Source organism: Silurus meridionalis, chromosome 5 (genome assembly GCF_014805685.1).
Source record: "Silurus meridionalis isolate SWU-2019-XX chromosome 5, ASM1480568v1, whole genome shotgun sequence".
NCBI lineage: Eukaryota > Metazoa > Chordata > Actinopteri > Siluriformes > Siluridae > Silurus > Silurus meridionalis.
In genome coordinates this window covers 20,324,535-20,347,620 of record NC_060888.1, presented here as the reverse complement: position 1 = coordinate 20,347,620, position 23,086 = coordinate 20,324,535, and the positions used below count along the sequence as shown (strand labels likewise).

Below are 23,086 nucleotides of genomic sequence, written 5' to 3'. Positions count from 1 at the left end.
CCCATGTCACAATGTATGATTTTTTAACTATTTATTTGTATGATACAGCTGCAAATAAGTATTTGAACACCTGAGAAAGTCAATGTTAATATTTGGTACAGTAGCCTTTGTTTGCAATTACAGAGGTCAAACGTTTCCTGTAGTTTTTCACCAGGTTTGCACACACTGCAGGAGGGATTTTGGCCCACTCCTCCACACAGATCTTCTCTAGATCAGTCAGGTTTCTGGCCTGTCGCTGAGAAACACGGAGTTTGAGCTCCCTCCAAAGATTCTCTATTGGGTTTAGGTCTGGAGACTGGCTAGGCTACGCCAGAACCTTGATATGCTTCTTACAGAGCCACTCCTTGGTTATCGTGGCTGTGTGCTTCGGGTCATTGTCATGTTGGAAGACCCAGCCTCGACCCATCCTCAATGTTCTAACTGAGGGAAGGAGGTTGTTCCCCAAAATCTCGCAATACATGGTCCCGGTCATCCTCTCCTGAATACAGTGCAGTCGCCCTGTCCCATGTGGAGAAAAACACCCCCAAAGCATGATGCTACCACCCCCATGCTTCACAGTAGGGATGGTGTTCTTGGGATAGTGCTCAGCATTCTTCTTCCTCCAAACACGTTTAGTGGAATTATGACCCAAAAGTTCTATTTTGGTCTAATCTGACCACATGACTTTTTTCCATGACTCCTCTGGATCATCCAAATAGTCATTGGCAAACTTAAGACGTGCCTGGACATGTGCTGGTTTAAGCAGGGGAACCTTCCGTGCCATGCATGATTTCAAACCATGACGTCTTAGTGTATTACCAAAAGTAACCTTGGAAACGGTGGTCCCAGCTCTTTTCAGGTCATTGACCAGCTCCTTCTGTGTAGTTCTGGGCTGATTTCTCACCTTCCTTAGGATCATTGAGACCTCTAGTGTCTCTAGTGTCTTTGGACAGCTCTTTGGTCTTGGCCATGTTAGTAGTTGGATTCTTACTGATTGTATGGGGTGGACAGGTGTCTTTATGCAGCTAACGACCTCAAACAGGTGCATCTAATTTAGAATAATAAATGTAGTGGAGGTGGACATTTTAAAGGCAGACTAACAGGTCTTTGAGGGTCAGAATTCTAGCTGATAGACAGGTGTTTAAATACTTATTTGCAGCTGTATCATACACATAAATAGTTTAAAAATCATATATTGTGATATCTGGATTTTTTTTTTTTAGATTATGTCTCTCACAGTGGACATGCACCTACGATGACAATTTCAGACCCCTCCATGATTTCTAAGTGGGAGAACTTGCAAAAAGCAGGGTGTTCAAATACTTATTTTCCTCACTGTAGATATGTGCTATTTTTTTATTAGATGTTTTGCATATTATAACTATGGAAAAATCCTTACTCAGGGTATTTATGTAGAAAAATGTACTTACAAAACAAAACAGAATTTAAGTATGCAAGCTGAAGCAATTTGTTTAAATCAACATGTGTATTGTATTTTGCATATGGCAAGTTGACAAACATACTTAAAAAAAATCTAAATAAAATATAAAAATATAGATATTTTGTTCAGTAGTGAAGCTATGAGCATCTGGAATATATAATTAATTTATATAAATATATATATATATATATATATATATATATATATATATATATATATATATATATATATATATAGTATGTATAATAATGTAATGATGTATTCGTAAATGAAATATACAAACAGTGAAAGCTAACATTTAAACTGGGTAAAGCCACAGTAAATCACGTTTGAAAACAGATAAGTTACTGTTGTAGTAGACAAATGCTATAAAACGGGAATGGAACAGAGAAACGCAGCAAGTTAACAGGCTTAATACCAAAATAAAATTAATATTTAGATATATTTATAAATATTTATTTTAGATTTAGTGTTTGTCCGCACCATTTTAATTGAATCCATCACTATATCGTGAGCGAGCTGATTGCACAACCTGATGCTCGCGAGTCACGGCAGAACAGATCCGGTGCGACCGTCCCGAAGTTACAAACAAAATTTACACAATAGCATTTCATTTTACTATGCCTTTTTCACATGATGAGGATTCTACAGTTTTTACTTACAGTGCTGATGTTTCGCCTTCATCCGTGACACCAGTGTTTTCTTTAAACGTGCTCGTGCATCACTGTGGTACTTCTATGCCACACAAGCTCTGCTTTGCATAACTTCCAGGTACAGTTTTCTTTGTTGCTGTTAATATAAAACGCTCACATGCCTTGGATGACTTGGGATGCACACTTTTCCTGCTGCCAGTTCACCCTGTACTCTCCTCCATTTTCGCAAGCAGCTGTGTTGTCTTGCCGTCAAGCTAAACCATAACTTGAGCAGCCCAACTGACTGATAACGTCATTCGCTGACAACGAATTTGATTATTGATTGTATTGGTTAGTTGTTGCAGCCCTACACGCATTCCCAAACAGCCACACACACTAACCCTCCAAACAGAGAATCATTGTGTGTTACTCATTAAGATGTTCAGACAACATTCTTCATGTCAAATTTCTAATGGCTTTAAAAACCACAATTTAAATGATTACAGGTTTCTTTCCTCACTGCAAGACATTGCGGTACTTTTCCAAGAAGGTAGACAGTATAATGGCCTAGTAATCAATTACACTAAATGAATAGACGATGCTTTTAAAGAATTAAATGAAATTGAAAAAAACATGAACACCAGCAGAACAAGGTGCTGTTTTTGTCCAAATGTGCACTGCTCTTTACTGCTTTTCCCATTAAAGTACCTTTTTTTTATCCTTTGAACCAATTTGTCCAAGTGCATTCATCTGTTATCCATTATATGCTAAAACATTTAATCTAGCAGTTTTTTTTTTTTTGTAGAAATAAACATTCTGGATTGAATGATAGAGGATGAAGGATTAAGTTTTAATACACTTCTGGAACGTAAGCTTCTTATCTGACTCAGGTACGCTGTAAAGCACCATTACAGTCGAACAACATTGCCCTTTTTACACTCACCATTACAGTTACCAGTACCAGTTTAATTGTGACTGGTGTTCGAGAGAGCTAACAATCAAGCTTTCTAGCACACAGCTCTTTTGGCTGGCCTTTGTCACTTCCTGCAGTTACAGAGATCTTTTCAAAATCTGGCTTGTTACTCAGGTCACAATGGCAGAAAAAGAAATTAAATAGGTTTGGAATAATATTTTAAGTGGCTGATCCCATTTCTGGTTTTCTTTCTCTTCGTTGCTCTTTTTCTCTGTATTTAAATGTTTTGCTCACTTATCCACACACGTTTGTAAGATACTTGAATGAGTGACAGAGCAGCAAATGGTTTATTATAGTCTTTTTAGTCAGAGTGGCAGGAAAATAAATGCTCTCTAAATTAAGGATCTGTGCCAGTGTATGTCCTCTGCTCAGTAAGTATGACTGTGCCCAATTTTGTTTATTTTGTACAACAAACATTCTTGCAGTTTTTGCAATCGGAGTTGCGTTCGCCACAATAAGAGGGTCCGGGAGGTTTTTTTCTGACTGGCTGGTTATTGCCTTGATGAATCTTGTATCAGACATTTTTGGCCATTTTGCAATTTATTTCCTAAAGTGATAGAAGGCACTATGGGATTAGAGTGTCTTCTATTTCTCGCACTGGACACATATTATATCAGACATCTTTGACCATTTTGCATCCCTCTACTAAAGTAAGTGTACACAGCAAGAGATTGGAACAATATGCCCCCTGATTATCTGTCCTTCAGACAGTCATTCAACCCTAAATCTCTTATTAACCGTACCGTGTCATTTCATTCCTAGTGCGTGAAACTCGTGTGAAATTCTTAGCAGCAGCTTATTCTCTAATTGACCCGTGGAGCTCAGGTTGTTATCTGCCTCCTTTCATGTCTCACAAGAGACATGAACACGATACCAAATGTGCTTTAAAGTGTCTCACTTGACCTCCCTTTCCAAAGACAAAGACTATTTTTAGAATTTGATAGCTACTGATATGGAAAGTTGATTCAGAATATTCACTGCCGCAGTGATATTCAGACCCTTCAACGTGGCAAAATCCATCACCGACTCATATAATTCACAGAAAAAGATTGGAGTGTAGGTAAACAATGCTTTTCTCATTGAGTAAACTCTCAAAGAGTCCAAATAAATGTAATTTTTTTTACATCTCACTGTTCATGTAATCAAGTTTTTTTTATTTCGTTTACTTTTAACTCAATAACTTAAGCAATAAATACGATCATTTATTTATGTATTTGTTCTGTTATTTTTGTGACTAAAACCGAAACTTGTTAAATGTAATGGCACTGAAAATGTCCTTGATTTTAACTGATTTCAAATGAATTTATGCTTTTCTACAAATTTGAGTAGATTACATTCCAGTTCGAGTAGATGTCTTATACATTCCAGATTGTTTTGTAGGTGGCGTGTAAAGCTTTCTGTATGTTTGTGTTTGCAAAGCTCATAGATGAAATCCAGTGACTGCTAGGCAGTTCAGTTTACGTATTTTTTGTCCATTGGCACACAGGCTGCTGCTGGGCAAAGTATAAACACAATAAAGCCTTTTTAGCAAACAGCATTTTTTTTTTTTGCTTATTTTATGGAAGATGACCCTGTAGGAAGCAAAAAAAAATGTTTTTTAGGTCATATAATAAAGGTAATATACTTATTCATTGACAGACATCCCTAATTGGCTTTCCTTCATCTTTCAGACTGCAATTTTGTGCAGCATTGCTTAAAGTTTTCTGACAACCACATGGTTTAAATAACTATAAATATTTAATAGCACTGCCACACTAACTCCATTAAACCTTTATTAGAATAAAGTAGTATGAAACACTGATGGCCTTGTTATTGATGTTCAGACTAATTCTGTGTACACAGGAAGCGGATTTCTAGCAGGTTTCTAGCACTTGTGTATGTGCAGATTTAGTATGTTATGTATGTAACTGTCATGTTACAGTAGGTAATGAAAAGAAGCACAAGCAGTTCAATCATCACGCATTTACATCCAAATACCTACCATTGAGCATATTTACCGCAGCAGAGCTGTGCAGAGCTCACAACATCATCAAGGACTCCTCACATACCAGGAGCAAACCTTTTAACCTCCTTCCATCAAAAAGGAGACACAGGAACATACGCACCCGAACCAGCAGGTTCAAAGCCAACTTTTTTTCATCCACTATCACCCTACTGAACTCTAAACTACACTGTTAGGACACGGTATAAACACTGTGTATTAATTTTGTGCAGTTGTGTGTGTGTGTGTATATATATATATATATATATATATATATAAATTGTTTAGAACCAGGTGAGTATAATTCTTGGAATTTTGCGATCATCCCTATAGACTTTATCATGATTGCGTTTATAATTGAGGTACCTACAGTACTTTAGGGATTTTTACTTTAGCCAGGTGTGAGAGCAACTGAATGAACATTAGCACTTTGCTGCACTTAAAGACTAACTCACTCACTTGAAATAGCTGCACTTAAAAATGTTTAAAATGGCAGCGATCAGTGTCTAATGGAGTTGCCTCCTGAATCTGCTGCTGCGCATTGCCCTAAAGGCAGGTGAGCAGGTGAACAGAGACATTCTTGTGAGTTTTATTTTTAGAAGTACCACAAAGGCAGCAGACATGCATTAGAGCTCTCTGCTTGTGTTCTCCTGTAGAGCTCAACGGAATAGGCATTATTGCTCACTTCACTCCCACGACTTGGACGAATGCTTTTTATTTGAGTGCAGGAATTCTCTTCACAGTGAGCTCTTGTTCTTTGCCCAGCAAGCTGAGTGCTGCTTGTTTAAGCAACCATTTGTGATTGTATTTCCAGCCTTTACTGATGCACAACAAATGCACAACCAATTGCACCTACATGGAAACTGACCAAGGTTTTAGAAAAAACTATTCATAAATCCACATGTAACAATTTCTGTACAGCGTTCAGTAAAATATTAAAACCCCAGACAGGAGACAGGAGTAACATTGATTTCCAGTTAAAATTGGACAAAGGGGTGTGGTTATATTACACACCAAGTGAACTATTAGTTTGCAAAGTTGATGTGTTGGAAGCAGGATGAATGGGCAAACTTTGACAAGGGCCAAATTACAATGGCGAGCCAACTGGGTCAGAGCATCTTCAAAGCAGCAGGACTACAGTGAGCTCAGGGATCACGTTTTCTTTTACATCATGTAGGTGCCTGGGGACCTATGCATTATGTTGCTGCAAAAGGGATGGCCTCAGGATGCATTATGGGAAGAAAGCAAGCTGACGGACGATTTAATTTAAGCCGTAAATGTTTCTTTGCCACGTACCACTTAACTTGCAGACCAAGCACTCGTCTTCATGGCAACTGTGTTCCCTAATGGCAGTGGCTGCTTTCAGCAGGATAATCTTGCTCAGGCACTGATTCACATATACTAAAGTACATCATTTTTTGCTGGTTGTAGTCAGTCCTGGAAACTAAAAGCAAACCTCATATATTACCAACACTTCAATCTGACTGCTGTGTTTGTGCTCAGTTTGATAATTGTACTACAATTATAATAAAATTAGCCAGGTGGGTCTCTGACAGCTGTCCTCCAGCAGTCCAGCTTTTGCCATGAGATCTTCAGCAGGCTCCAAGTTACACAATGCAGTCCACGATGCCTTGGTACATGCAGAGAGACTAATGTGTGGGTCATGTTTGTCCTGCTGTTAAAAATTTACCCCTGTTGAACTTGCTCCCATTGCCAATCACACAAGTTTTTACAAAGGGAACAATGCATGTTTTTTTGGTCTTGTTATTTTGCATTTCAATTATCGGCGTATTCTGCGATTTAAAACTGAACGGCAACAAAAAAAACAGACTGTGAATGTAAAATGATTGAAAGTTTTGCAGGTGTTTTAAAGAACCCAGTAACAGCCAATACCCTGGAAGCCTCGCTCACCCTCTCGGCTCCTCTAAGCTTTTCTGCCCCTGCTTTTTTTTTGTCAGGATAAGTAAAAAATTATGTAAGTTCTTTAATGTGAAATGTACATGTTTAAATTGGCTACCACTATATAAATATCTAGTTAACATTCATTAACTACATATAATAGAAGAGAAATGTGTACGTCTGTGGGATACAAATGTCAATTGTAAATGACTGACTGTAACTGAAGAAATCGAGAACATCACAACGACTGTGTTATGTGAGAGATTTTATAAAAAGACTATATTTGTATGGCATTGAAAAGTTAAATAATGTAATCATCTTCCTGTTGCAGAAATTTAGGCTTCAGCTTAACCGTGTTAAATGTGTTGTAACGAGGATGTGTATATGTCAGGGGTAGACAAACAAGAAGTCACACACCAGGCTGACCACCGATACAGTCTCAACCACCTGAACTTGCTCATCATTGTGTAGCCCGAGAGCAGCTCTGAGCAGAACGTGCATAGGTATCTAAAGATCTTGACTGTACAGCAGTGGACAGATCATCAATTCATTAGCCAGAACAACGGCTCCAATGTGATGCATGTGCATTTGTATTGATACTGCTGGTCTCTGAGATTTACCAAACTGCTGGTCTCTGAGATATACCAAACTGCTGGTATCTGAGAGCTACCAAACTGCTGGTCTCTGAGAGCTACTAAACTTCTGGTATCTGAGATATACTAAAGTGCTGGTCTCTGAGATTTACCAAACTGCTGGTCTCTGAGATTTACCAAACTGCTGGTATCTGAGAGCTACCAAACTGCTGGTCTCTGAGAGCTACCAAACTGCTGGTTTCTGAGAGCTACCAAACTGCTGGTTTCTGAGAGCTACCAAACTGCTGGTTTCTGAGAGCTACCAAACTGCTGGCATCTGAGAGCTACTAAACTGCTGGTATCTGAGAGCTACCAAACTGCTGGTCTCTGAGATATACCAAACTGCTGGCATCTGAGAGCTACTAAACTGCTGGTATCTGAGAGCTACCAAACTGCTGGTCTCTGAGATATACCAAACTGCTGGTATCTGAGATATACCAAACTGCTGGTCTCTGAGATATACCAAACTGCTGGTATCTGAGAGCTACCAAACTGCTGGTCTCTGAAATATACCAAACTGATGGTATCTGAGAGCTACCAAACTGCTGGTCTCTGAGATTTACAAAACTGCAGGTCTCTGAGAGCTACCAAACTGCAGGTCTCTGAGAGCTACCAAACTGCTGGTCTCTGAGAGCTACCAAACTGCTGGTCTCTGAGAGCTACCAAATTTTGTGTGTGTTCTCACCAAAACAGCAAAAACTTAAACATTTCAGCTATGAGCTGATGGCATGTAAAGATGTTTCTGGCCAGCATTAGAAGTGCAGGTGACTGTGTTGTGTTAGTTTTATTATTCACACTCAAAACACTGATATCACCCAAATGAGGATGGGTTCCCCTTTTGAGTCTGGTTCCTCTCAGGGTTTCTTCCTAATAACAGCTAAGCGAGTTTTTCCTTGCCACAGTCGCCCAGGCTGCTTATCAGGGATAAACACACATCATTCACCTTAACTCTTAAATTCTGTAAAACTGTTCTAAAACAATGTCCGTTGTGAAAAGCGCTATTAAAATAAACTTGATTTGACTTGACTTGACTATTAGAGATATATGGCTTATATTTTCTGACTTTTCTTATCTGTTATTATGGAAAGATTGTCTAATTGCATGCCTAGTCAAATTAGTTCCTATTAGCAACCTGACCAGTTCCTCAGTTCTCATACAAAGTGCAGCAGGTGGAGGCATAATTAAGTATTGAGTTCAGCAGAACTGGAAAACTCCATGTTATTCCCCACATACAAATATCTAACACTTGATTAAAAATGTTTCTTTATGCATCAGTCTAGTAGTTTTATCCATTTGCACACAGCATTTAAAAAAAAAATTTATACTGGCTGTAATAAGTGGGAAAAAAAGAGAAGCAGCAACCGTTTTCCGTGTTCCATCTCTGATTCAGCGATAAATCTGATCTCCAAGTTATTTTTACTGACGGTCGTGCGGATAGTACGACCCATCATAGACATCTGTGCTATTATATCAGCAGCATATCTCCACTCGCACAGTCATCTCCCTTTGTTCGTGCAAAATAGCAGCGCTATACATTCATCAACAACTTCCTCCACACCATACTTACTTTTCTCAGATTCGTGTGGGCATTTTTTTCCCCCGTTTGTTTCGTAGAAAAGATCGCATTAAACCTCGCCTAGAGCCTATCATTATTCTCACTCGTGGTATTCACCATTTCGGAAATCTGGCAGCTTTGAGATCATGATTTGGGGCACGGTATCGACTTCTCTCAAAGGGTAAATCAATTCAAAATGAGATTTTATAATAATAATGTAAACTCATTAGTATACAGGATTCGTGTATTGTGCTGCAGAAATATGTGAAATTATTTCTCTAATATGGTCATTATGGCAAGCTGAATGTCACACAAAAAAAGTTCTTTTTCTTTTGTACTGCTTGTCCTGTAGAGTTTTTTAAAGGAAGCAACTGGAGATATTGCAGATCACCAAGCGTGCGGGTGAAAATATATATTTATTTAGTCTAGACACTTTTTTTTTTATTTATATTCAGTAGAATATAAATCTTAATCTAAATGAATTTTAATCTATAGTGCAGCATAACTTTGATAATGCTGAACATACAGATTAGAATAGCTAACATTATTTGAACAATTAACAGAATCAACTGTGGACTGGCACAGCACAGTGTCACTTTAATACCAGCACATGGACACTTTAATCTGTACTTCTGTCTATATCTGTCATACACACACACACACACACACACACACACACACACACACACACACACACACACACACACACACACACACAAACCTGATTCCAAAAAAGTTGGTACAAATTGTGAGTAAAAAAGGAATGCAATAATTTACAAATCTCATTAACTTATATTTTATTTACAATAGAATATAGATAACATATCAAATGTTGAAAGTGAGACATTTTGAAATGTTATGCCAAATATTGGCTCATTTTTTATTTCATGAGAGCTACACATTCCAAAAAATGTTAGGACAGGTAGCAATAAGAGGCCATTACATGTTAAATGTACATATAAGGAACAGCTGGAGGACCAATTTGCAACTTATTAGGTCAATTGGCAACATGATTGGGTATAAAAAGAGACTCTCAAAGTGGCAGTGTCTCTCAGAAGTCAAGATGGGCAGAGGATCACCAATTCCCCCAATGCTGCGGCGAAAAATAGTGGAGCAATATCAGAAAGGAGTTGCTTAGAGAAAAATTGCAAAGAGTTTGAAGTTAACATCATCTACAGTGCATAATATCATCCAATCTTCGGGCCCTTAGACAGCACTGCATCACATACAGGAATGCTACTGTAATGGAAATCACAACATGGGCTCAGGAATACTTCCAGAAAACATTGTCGGTGAACACAATCCACCATGCCATTAACTGTTGCCGGCTAATACTCTATAGGTCAAAAAAGAAACCATACTATACAAGATCCAGAAGCGCAGGCGTTTTCTCTGGGCAAAGTGGAAAACTGGTCAGACGAATCAAAATTTGAAGTTCTTTTTGGAAAACTGGGACGCCATGTCATCCGGACTAAAGAGGATAAGGACAACCCAAGTTGTTATCAGCGCTCAGTTCAGAAGCCTGCATCTCTGATGGTATGGGGTTGCATGAGTGCGTGTGGCATGAGCAGCTTACACATCTGGAAAGGCACCATCAATGCTGAAAGGTATATCCAAGTTCTAGAACAACATATGCTCCCATCCAGACGTCGTTTCTTTCAGGAAAGACCTTGCATTTTCCTACATGACAATGCCAGACCACATACTGCATCAATTACAACATCATGGCTGCATAGAAGAAGTATCTGGGTACTGAAATGGCCAGTCTGCAGTCCAGATCTTTCACCAAAACATTTGGCGCATCATAAAGAGGAAGATGCGACAAAGAAGACCTAAGACAGTTGAGCAACTAGAAACCTGTATTAGACAAGAATGAGACAACATTCCTATTCCTAAACTTGAGCAAATTGTCTCCTCAGTCCCCAGACGTTTGCATACTGTTATAAAAAGAAGAGGGCATGCCACACGGTGGTAAACATGGCCTTGTCCCAACTTTTTTAAAAGGTGTTGATGCCATGAAATTTAAAATTTATTCTAAATAAAATATTGAAATTTGAAACTTCCACATCATTTCATTCCTTTTTTATTCACAATTTGTACAGTGTCACAACTTTTTTTGGAATCGGATTTGTATATATATATATATATATATATATATATATATATATATATATATATATATATATATATATATATATTATTCTTAACCTTATTTACATACATTATAGTTATACTTATATTTTTAACATACATATATATATTTTTTTATTTTATTTCTATATTCTATTTGGACAGTCGTAAAAAGCATTTCACTACATGTCGTACTCTGTATGAATGTATATGTGAAATAAAATTCAAATTTTATATTAATATGCTCTCATTCAAATACGTTATCACTTCTCATTTACATAGTCATAGTGGATAGTTTTGAAGTATTAATGTTTAAAATAGGCATTAAATTGTTAAAATGGTGAAGTTTTCTTTAAGACTGTGTTCATTTACCATTTATAGAAGGTGTCAGGTGTCTGTACTTTGTCACCTTTAGTTTTCAGAACACATGATGAGATGACACATGGTTTCATTCACACAATAATGCTAGCTGTATGTTTTTATTAGTTAGTTAGTTAGTTAGTTAGTTAGTTAGTTAGTTGTATTTTTTTATACTTTTTTTTAGTTTAGTAATTTAAGAAAAAAAAAGGTTTATAAACATTTATCACACTGCTATTTATTGTAAATAGGCCACTTATGCACTTCTGATTAGATGCTAGCAGTACCTTGCACACTGACAATTAAGTTGAATCTAATCTAATCTAATGTAATAAACAGTTAATAGAACGTTGTGTTCTTTACAAAAATTATTGTAATCATTCATGCATTACTGTGATAAATGAGGAATGAAATATTTCAGATGCTGTCAGAGAAAGAATCACAACATGACAGCAGTCTATCAGTTACCTCATACAGTGTCCACAGTCATCCCCTTTATGACTAATGATGATTTCTGTAATTAACGCTGAAACACATGCTTTTGTCATGTTAAATGTTAATTTTTATTTAAGTAAATGTTATGTTTGAGTGTTCCCATAATCGTATGAGTATTAGTATTTATCTAAATGCTTTTGTTCCAGGTACTATGCCATCTGTTGTCAGCCCCTCGTCTACAGGAACAAGATGACACCACTGCGAGTTGCTCTTATGATCGGAGGATGTTGGATTATTCCCACGGTCATATCCTTCTTACCAATTATGCAAGGCTGGAACAGTATTGGAATAAATGATTTGGTGAGTCACGTCCGTCGGCTGTCACAGCCAGTCCAGCGCTTGAAAATGTATTTTGCTGCGGAATGTTTTAAAGATCATTTACCTTCTTTTGCCTGCCTCACGACGAGTACATGAACAAACACACTTCAGGGAAAATCATGAGACGTTTCATGAATAATCAACTCAGTATACACAGTACTTTTTTTCACTAGAGTGTTTCGGATATTTCTATAGTTCTGTATAGGTTCTCACAAGACTATTCTTAATGAATATTATATATTGCATATGCTTACAGCAAGCTTTCTTCTGATGTAGCTCCACTATTCAGGAAATGCAATGAGGAAGAGCTTAATTAATAACTCCCACTCACAAGTACGATGTAAAAGAAGCCACATGTCACATCACTCTATTAGAGCCTATAATTTGTAAATAAACATCCTTCACATGGGTCTGGATGTAGCGTGAATTGCTTTAATAAACGTCAGCAGAGACAGAGGAAACACTGTTTAACCCAAAGAAGCCATTTTTAGATCTTGGAAATGTTTAGACATTTCTTGAACATTGTTCTCTGTCGCTTACTATAGCATATACACTGACCAGTCTTAATTTTATAGCTACCCATCAGGCATAACATTATGAGCACCTGACTAATATTGTGTTGGTCCCCCTTTTGCTGCCAAAACAGTCCTGAGCCATCAAACATTAACAGCATTAACTTCCTCATCAGTTTGAGATACAGTAGATCGTCTGTTAAATCGGACCACATGGTTCAGCCTTCGCTCCCCACTGGCCTCACTGAGCCTTGGCCGGCTATGACCCTGTCGCCGGTTCACCACTGTTTCTTCCTTGGACCACTTTTGATAGATACTGACCACTGCAGACCAGCAACATCCCACAAGAGCTGCAGTTTTGGAGATGCTCTGACCCACTTGTCTAGACATCACAGTTTGGTCCTCATCAAACTCACTCAAATCCTTACGCTTGCCCATTTTATCTGTTTCAAACACATCAATTTTGAGGACAAAATGTTCACTTGCTGCCTAATATATCCCACCCACTAACAGGTGACATGAGATAATCAGTGTTCTTCACTTCACCTGTCATAATGTTATAGGGTCCTAATGTTATGCCTGGTCAGTGTATATGGCAAAACTCTCATTACGCTATGCTCGACAAAGTCTTTTGCAGTAGTATGTTAGCAGCATGCCTATACATGTTTGTATTTTTGTTCAGTTTAAATTTGAGGTAGGTCTATAAAACATATAGACCTCACACATCCAGTGATTCTGCTTAGAGGAGTTTCAAACATGGTGGTTTCCTAAACTCTGGCCTTGTTTATTCTGCATCAGATTATCCGTTCCGTTAATAGCCCACTTAGTACACAGTACTTTGCATTTCACACTCTACAAATAACGATCAAAAGCATGGTGAGGGGAAACATGAGAATGTTTGATTTCGTGTTCGGCTTCCTCAGTAATATTCACAAAGCATGAGTATTATCCTAATAACTGTTTATTTTGGACAGGAATTTAGCTGCATGCTTTAAAGTCAAAACATCAGAAACATTGCCAGATTTTTTCTCAAAGGAGCTGATTAGCGTTTGTAGCTCATGAAGGCTTGGGTCATATTCTAAGAGAAATATATATTTTGAACATCTAATGGTTATAAAACGACATTCCTCTCTTTTTCTGGAGATGAACGAATATTTAGTGATGTGCTGCGGCGATGTTTTTGCTAATGACTCGGTATTTAATTACCGTTCTCCAGGTGATCATGTGCAGGTTGTTTAGCAGTACAGATTTACTGTCCTCTGAAAATAACTCAACATACAGCCAATAGTGTCAAAATATCTGGCAACAAAAGTGAGTACACCCTAAGTGATAACAGCTGTATGCCACTTAACCATGCAAAGCCACATGTATTATTCACCATGTTCATGTTTTTATCTGCTTGACAGGACCATACAAATGTATGTATCTTGTATTAGAGCAGTTGATATTTGGTCCTTTGTGTACAATTCTCTTATACTGACCACTGGATGTTCAACATGGCACCTCATGGAAAAGAACTCTCTGGGGATTTGAGAATTAGAATTGTTGCTCTCCACAAAGACGGCCGAGGCTATAAGAAGATCAGTAACACCCTGAAACTGAGTTACAGTTCAGTGGCCAGGATCATACAGAGGTTTTCCAAGACGGGTTTCACTTAGAACAGGCCTCGCAAGGGTCCATCAAAAAAGTCGAGTCCTCGTGCTGTGCGACAGGTGCAGAAGCTGCATCAAAAAAACAAACACAAGTGCTGCCAGCATTGCTTTAGAGGTTGCAGAAGCGGAAGGTCTGCTCGTCAGCGCTCGGACTTTCTAGAAAGAAGCCTTTGAGTTTGCTGAAGACAACCTGTCCAAGACCATGAATTACTGGAACCATGTATTGTGGTCTGATGAGACTAAGATAAACTTGTTTGGCTCGAAAACTGGGTTGAACGGCAGTTTTAGAAACATAATAACGACCCCAAACACACCACCAAGATGACAACTGCCTCGCTGAGGAACGTAAAGCTGATGTTGTGGCCAAGTATGCCTCCAGACCTGAACCCTATTGAGCACATGTGGTGCATGATCAAGCGGAAGGTGGAGAAGCGCCATGTACAGCTCAGTGATGTCATTATGGAGGAGTGGAAATCTATGCCCATGAGGATTAAAGCAGTGCTAAATAAAAATGGTGATCACACAAAATATCGACACTTTGGACACAGTTTTGATGCTCATGGGTGTATTTAGATTTATTTTCAGAGGACAGTGAATCTGTACTGCTGCAGTATACAAGGTGCAGATTGGCTACTCTACATTTGATTAAATTTAGCTTAATTTCTATAGTTTTGTCCCTGGAGAACATCTAATAAAGTGGTTGCTGAAATGTGAGGGGTGTACTCATTTTTACGTGATACTGTATACGTATTGTTATGTGTGCTGAATGTTTTGCTTTTGGATACAGACCACTTGAAAACACTTTACAAAAGATTTCCTTCTGGTAGCTTCCAATTACTCTGCATTTCAACCATGTGAAGTGAAGCTAAAATGATTTCTTTAAATTATATTTTCTATTTTATTGATTTTTTAATTAATGGAAATGTTTTGAGGCCTAATCAAAGCCCTGCATCAAGCCTGAGAAATTAGAGGTGATTTGATTCTTATTTATGAATAACCAGGATGTATTGTAAAGTGCTGACTTTTTGAAAGCTGATTTTAAAACGAATGCCATCCAGGTTTAGCTATGGCTGGTTTCGAATATAAATGCTAAGAAAGATTTCTTCTGCTGACCGCTGACAAATTGACAGTTGCCCCAGGCCTAGGACCTACAGATTGGAATAGCAATGAGCTGTAAAAAAAAAAAAAAAACCCTAGAATAAAATGGTGTGACATTTTCTTTTTTGCTGAACGTGCTAAATGTGCGGTTTGTGTGCACATAAATACCTCCACAGATAGAGGCGCGGAAGTTCAGAGGCAACTCTACGGTGTGCGTGTTCATGGTGAACAAGCCATATGCACTCACCTGCTCTGTGGTGGCCTTCTACATCCCGCTGGGTCTGATGGTTCTCGCCTACCAGCGCATCTACGTAACGGCACGCGAGCACGCCCGTCAGATCAGCATGCTGCAGAGGGCGGGCGGCGCTGCCTCGGGCCTTGAGAGCGCCGAACACCAGCGCAACCACCGCATGCGCACCGAGACCAAGGCGGCAAAGACTCTGTGCATCATCATGGGATGCTTTTGCCTGTGCTGGGCTCCGTTCTTTATCACCAACGTGGTGGACCCTTTCATAGACTACACAGTGCCCGAGCAGCTGTGGGCTGCATGCCTGTGGCTGGGCTACATCAACTCCATGCTCAACCCGATCCTCTATGCCTTCCTCAACAAGTCCTTCCGCCGTGCCTTCCTCATCATCCTCTGCTGCGGCCACCAGCGCTACCGACGGCCCTCCATCCTTGCACCTAGGACACCCTGCACAGCGACACAGATCAACGGCTCCACACACGTACTCAAGTAAGTGAAATCATTCAAAGCCTTCTGTGTCTGTCAATACAATACATTTCAATTTGTATAAAGTGCTTTTTACAACGCGGTTATAAGAAAAAGAAAAGCTTAAAAGAACATGTAAGTCCTATAGCCTATAGGTTTGTTCTTTATAATTGTTTATACCTGATGAAAGAGCCACTGGTGACTGTTGCAAGGAAAAACTCCCTGAAATGGCATGAGATAGAAACCTTGAGAAGGACCAGACCCAAAAGGAAATCCATCCATGTCACTGAATGTCTATTCATTACAGTTCCAGTGTTGAGGTGTGCTGTAAAAAGATGCTTATATACAGAACTGTTCATGCAACCTGTGAGCCGTTGTTGTAGACTGTTGATATTAATTACAGTCCAAATCCATCATCAAGTTCTTAAGTTGATCATTTAAGGTCATTCTTGGGTTACATTTGTTTATTAGTGTTCATCCTGGTCTGTGTCATGCTGAGAAACGAGTAGATCTTCATCATTCTGATTGAAGTGAAAGAGCTACAAAACAAATAACCTGCGGGAACAGGCATTTGCCGCTACAGACTCATCAAACCCGGACAGAAAATGAAAGAAAAAAAATGTCTAATTTGATGTGAAAATCAAACTCCTTATGTGTATCTGTGGGAATTTATGCATTGCACTGCTGCTACACGATTGTCTGATTGGATAATTGCATTAAGGATGGTCAGCTTATTTATGTTCTATTTAATATATTCCCATCTCATCATTTTTAATATGCAGAGGATTTTTTTATTTTTTGGGGTGGGGGGTCATTTTTGTGGCTTAGCATGGACTTTCCCATGAGAATCTAAAAAAAAAAAACCAAAAACAAAAGAGAGAGAGAGAGAGAGAGAGAGAGAGAGAGAGAGAGAGAACATCCCTGAACCGTCAAGTTACTCTCCCACACTTGTCTCTCCTAAGATGATGAATGCACTCTCTTCATGCTAATAGCACTGTATCACTGCTCTCAAACAATTTACAGAGTAACTGTTGTAAATTTGTTAAGAAACGAGCAGTAATATTGTGAACTGAGAAATGGGAGGCCCTTTCTGTCTCCAAAGGTTTAGGTCTAATGTCTATGCTCCCTCAGGCTTTGTCCAAAGACTAGCATACTCTTACATACGAAATATAAAGTGTAGCCAGCTGGTATTTTTGAACAAAAAATCTCTCCAGGGAAATCACAAGTATTTTTATGCATTTGGTTTTATTCCTCTGTGAAAATGTAAGCACTTTCAAATCTTTCAGATTCTGTTTTCAACTTTCAAGTATTTCCAAGTGTATATGAGGTTCTTAAAAAAAAATCAATACAGAATTTATTGAATTTCTGTTATTTAATGTAAATTTAGGACCCTCTTCAGTCAGTCTAGATGACAAACCAAATCTCTGTTTTGATTGATGAATGTTGATGGATTCATTGTCGGGGCTAAACGATGACTCTGTTTGTTTTTCAATACCGATTGCTTTATACAGGATTGTCTTTGTGAAAGCAGTCCCTAGTCAGAAGAGGAAGGATGCTTCTACATATATAAATAATGTAGCGCTGCTACTTATTATAGTTCATTCGCGTGCCTTCCTCTTCTTAAACTTTTCTCAGGTCACCGAATTAAAAGCATCAAAACATTTGAAAAAACGTAGCTACTCAGGACCAAAGCCTTTCTCTCATTTTTGAGTTACAGTGAAGCAGACAATGTTGATGAGTTGCGAGTAATACTAGAAAGAGTTGTTTATATACTGTACTATAGTGACTGGGGTAAAAGTGTTTCGAAGAATTTGGCAAATTTGAGAGTTCTAATGCATGTCATATGTTAGAGGGCTTATTCTCAGAGGGCAACAACCATGAATGTAGTGCATTAGCACCAGTGTGGCAGTTTTTTTTTTTACAGCCCATGTGTAGCCATGGGAACGCAGCATGAGCTTAACACTAGGGTCATTGTCACTTGGACACTGGCTTTCTCTATAGGGCTTTTTCAGACTGCAGAACAAGTCGTCATAAACTGATTAGCTCGAAACATGAATTGGTGTTTGATAACAAAGGCTGTATGCCTCTAAAGTGGTGATGTCTTTGCCAAAATCAAGAGAGTCGGTATGTTAGTAATCAAACGCGTTCTGACATGCTGTGATTGTGTGGTCAGTGTCAGACTGGGCTTTTGCTTTGTGCTCTGTAATCATTTAAATGAAAGAAAAAAATCAGTGTTAAAGTTTCAGTGCAGCTGTAATGATAACAGATAATACAGGACTTTATATAGCTACTTACACCTGCCTCTAGTAAAGACCACCAGAACTTGTTGTTGAACAGGTCTATATTATTTCAAGATGTAGCAAGCTGTGTAAACAGAGGATCCGCTGCATTAATTGGTTCCATGCTGCACTGGGAACATGGGTTTTAGAGGGCAGGCAGACAGAAGGTGTCTGTTTGGAGATTTGAACCTGACTGGATCAATGAGATATAAAACCGGCATTATGACTCCAATGTCCTGGGAGTAAACGGGCCAGCTTGCAGCTCGGAGAGTATATCTTGATAATAACACCAGTTTCAAGCCAAGCATGTCTAACACCTATATATCTTCTTCCCCTAAACCACCATCAATCAATAACATAACATTCCTCTCACCTTACAGAGCAATATCCTATCTATAAATATCCATACACACAGGTTATCATGTGTAGTATTTTTTTTATATCATAGGATATGGATGTTTATTAGAGGATACATATGATTATCCAGTATATTTGTGGAGACATAATTCTTAAAATTGTATTTTATTTTTGTGGGAAAAAGGTCTTGAACACATAATAATAGAACTAATAATAGAATGCAGAATACATACACCGCTCAGGCATGACATTACGGTGAAGTGAACAACACTGATTATCTCTTCATTATGGCACCTGTTATTGGGTGGAATTTATTAGCCAGCGAACATTTTGTCCTCAAACTTGATGTGTTAGAAGAAGGAAACGTAAGGATTTGAGTGAGTTTGACGAGGGCCAAACTGTGATGTCTAGACGACTGGGTTAAAGCATCTCCAAAACTGCAGCTCTTGTGGGATGTTCCTGGTCTACAGTGATCAATATTTATCAAAAGTGGTCCAAGTAAGGAACAGTGGTGAACCGGCGACAGGGTCATGGGGGGTCAAGGTTTAGTGATGCACGTGGGGAGCGAAGGCTTAACAAATCCAACAGAAGATTTACTAAAGCTCAAACTGCTGAAGAAGTTAATGCTGCTAATGCTCAACAAGTCAGGACTGTTTTGGCAGCAAAAGGGGACAAACACAATATTGGGGAGGTGCTCGTAATGTTATACCTGATGGTTAGCTATAAAGTTATGATCAGTGTATATTTAAATATATACAGGCTTTGAATTATTATGGATCTAAGACCACTGCTGTATAGCTTTAAATTAGATTTCACAAATGTGGAATTGTGGTACTTCATATTGACACTAGTTATGTGTTGGTTATTCCTTTCAGCTTGTTCCATAGGCTGCTTTCATAGCCAGGAACTTATATATGTTGCAGGAATTAAACTATATATATATATCATTATCATCATATCATTATTATAATGTAGCCTACTACTGTCTTCCTATGACACTAACTTCACTGAAATGAAATAGAGGCATCTTTGGGGGTGCTTGTGAACCATTCTTTTAGCTCATTAAAACATATGCAGATGCGCCTGCAGCCGTTTTCCATTAAATAAGCTTTCAGTTTTCAACAAATTGATTGGTGCAACTGAAACCAAAACCTAGGGAATTTTCGTAACCCTTTGATTGCCCGGGGTGCCGTCTTCTTGGAAACTGCATGCTGCATATGTTGCCCAGGAAAGTAGTGTAGTGGGTTTGTGAAGTTTGCACTTAATTGACATTGAGATTATCAAGAGATGCTTGAGTACCAGGCTTGAAGGGGTTCCATGTTCCACTTCTGATGAGGAATAAATTAAACCTCATTAACAAAAGTGAAGGGCATTTACAAGTCCATTAGACCTCAAGTGAGTAAATCTGGTAATAAATGCTATTTTGCCCTTATATACTTATTTGGATGTGAAAATTTAATACTTGTTGTTGACATATACTACATTGCCGAAAGTTTGCGGACACCTGGTCATAAGTACGGTATGTTCTTGAGCATGGAATTCCACATTTAGTCCCAATTTGCTCTTATAATTCCCTCTACTCTTTTGGCAAGGTGTGCTTGTGGGCTAGGTGAGGAGGCCTGTAGGTTAGGTGAGGAGGCCTGGGGTGCAGTCAGCATTCCAATTTTTCTCAAAGGTGTTCATCAGGGTTGAGATCAGTGCTCTGTAGCAGGAGATGTTCCTCTCCAAACCATGTACATCATATCATCATGGTGCTCGCTTTGTGCATGGGGGCATCGCCATGCTGAAACAGGTTTGGGTTTCCAAGTTCAAGTGAATGCAAATTTAGTACAATTGTGTGCCTTCAGCTTTGAAGTGAAAGCTTGGAGAAGAACCACATATGGCTGGAAAGGTCAGGTGTCCCAATACATTTGTCCATATCATGTATCTTGGTGACAGTTTTGGGCCTAATAGTTTTTAGGAAAAATGCAAATTTTTGTAGAATAGGAAGGCAGGAGTGAGGTGCCTGGGTTCCACATAAACACTGGAAGACTGCAAAATAACCATAACTCTTCCCTAACATAGGTTTATGCTTCGTTTATGCTAACAAAACATCGTGATTGCTGCACAAAATGAAAACTTTACACACCGATTTAAAACTACACGCTTGAAGCTCATTTGATTAAACTCGTATGAAATATTAAAGTATAGTAATGCCTACGTTAACAAACCACATCAGGGTCTTACAGACATTTCAAACCAGAAATCCGTATGAATCCATATGTGTCTTGCATTCATTTGTAAAACAAGCTAATTACCTAATTCCCACAGTCTGATACATACAGTGTCCATGCACTTCATCCCCCACCTTGTCTGTGCACTTGAACAAATAGGTCCACACAATTCTTTTCCATGAGACATGAGGAACTGACATAGTATCAAATTTCTATTCTTTATTGTTGATTTTTCTGTCATTGAGACAGCCATTCCCAAGAATGCCATAGAGTGCTCTTTCAGTCAGGACAGCGACAAATTGAACTTTTCTCTGGTGTGCAAATGTAAAAACCCCTTAGTGGTTCCTGGTGAGCTGTCATATTTTCAACAAGGCCCTTCTGGGACTGCTCACCCTTAATGTAGTGTTGGAGGAGATGGAGCTCTAAGTGGCTTTGCCATTATGCCTGAAGTGTAGATGCACTAGATGGCTAAGACATTAGGATTCAGCAAGTATTAACGTAGCCACGCGCAGAGATTTGAGTGAATTATAAGATTTTAGGCAAAAAAGCAATGAGAGGTTCAGTCAGTGGTACAGAGATACACCGACCAGGCATAACATAATGATATTATAACATGGAGATTTATTAGGCAGCAAGTGAACATTTTGTCCTCAAAGTTAATGTGTTAGAAGAAAAAAAATGGGCAAGCGTAAGGATTTGAGTTTGACGAGGGCCAAACTGTGATGTCTAGACGACTGGGTCGGAGCATCTCCAAAACTGCAGCTCTTGTGGGATGTTCCCGGTCTGCAGTGGTCAGTATCGAGCAGAAGTAGTCCAAGGAAGGAACAGTGGTAAACCAGCGACAGCTTAACAGGCAGCCAAGGCTCATTGATGCACGTGGGGAGCGAAGGCTGAACCGTGTGGTCCGATCCAACAGACGGGCTGCTGTAGCTAAAAAAAACTGCTGAAGAAGTTACTGATGTTAACGCTTGACGAGTCAGGCAGCAAAAGGGGGACCAACACAATATTAGGCAGGTGCTTGTTATGTCTATCGGTGTATACCACAGATTTAAAATGTAATAAGAAACACCTATCATATATAAAGTCACGTTTATTTCCATGACAACAGAATAAAAAATCCAGCGGAATCAGGAGGTTGAGCCATTATTGGAATGAATAGACTTCAGAGTAGATAATAAATATGAATAACCGCTGTTTTATGTCACAATGACTGTGCTTGAAAAAAAAAATACGATCCGAAGAACAAAGCAAAAATCCACTTTAAATATCTACCCCAGTGTTCCGACCTTTTACACAAACAAGACAGGCACATTTGTTGCAGTGATTTAGATTAGCCTGAAATAGAATAGTGTAATGAGGCATAAAATTAATAGTAAACAGTGGAGCAAGAACACCTCAATTCCTGGCCTCGAAGTGCACAAAGTGGTTTGACATCGAACGCATATTATGTTAGCGTCGCTTCTTATTGCGTGTGACTCAGACTAGTAGAAGTGCTAATAAATTGCTGTCAGAAAGAGAAGGACATTTCAACATCTTTTATTTCTTGATGATTGTTTGCTAAAAACAAAGTGTGGAAAAACATGGCAATACCAGGCCACCCAGTCTCATGTGAACGACCTGCCACTTTTCGTTTTTTCTGCTTCACTTGGAACTGTGCTGTGGACATAAATCATGGAACTGTTTCTATATAGTGAGGCAGTCAGCATGTAAATGTGGCTGATAAACAATGGAGTAAAACTGCTTCCTTTCAAAGTCTCAGCTCTGTTGAGATCCAGAAACTGCTAAACATTTTTAGAGACACTGACCATAAGACAGTCCTGATGCTGCTGTGATTCTTAGTTACTGTTTTCCTATAGTTTAAGACAAGCAGC

General features: G+C 38.8%; 1 protein-coding gene across 3 annotated transcripts in view; it reads left to right on the top strand.

Annotated features, from left to right (window-relative positions):
* Positions 1–23,086, top strand: part of htr4 (5-hydroxytryptamine receptor 4) — an 88,952-nt gene that overhangs the window by 40,167 nt on the left and 25,699 nt on the right. For all 3 annotated transcript variants that reach the window (XR_006925932.1, XM_046850325.1, XM_046850324.1), the window contains exons 5-6: positions 12,221–12,374; positions 15,831–16,390. Coding sequence is in view for 2 of the 3 variants with exons in the window: in XM_046850325.1 (XP_046706281.1) it covers positions 12,221–12,374; positions 15,831–16,390 (714 nt within the window). In the remaining variant the exon portion in view is untranslated. The remainder of the gene's footprint in view (positions 1–12,220; positions 12,375–15,830; positions 16,391–23,086) is intronic.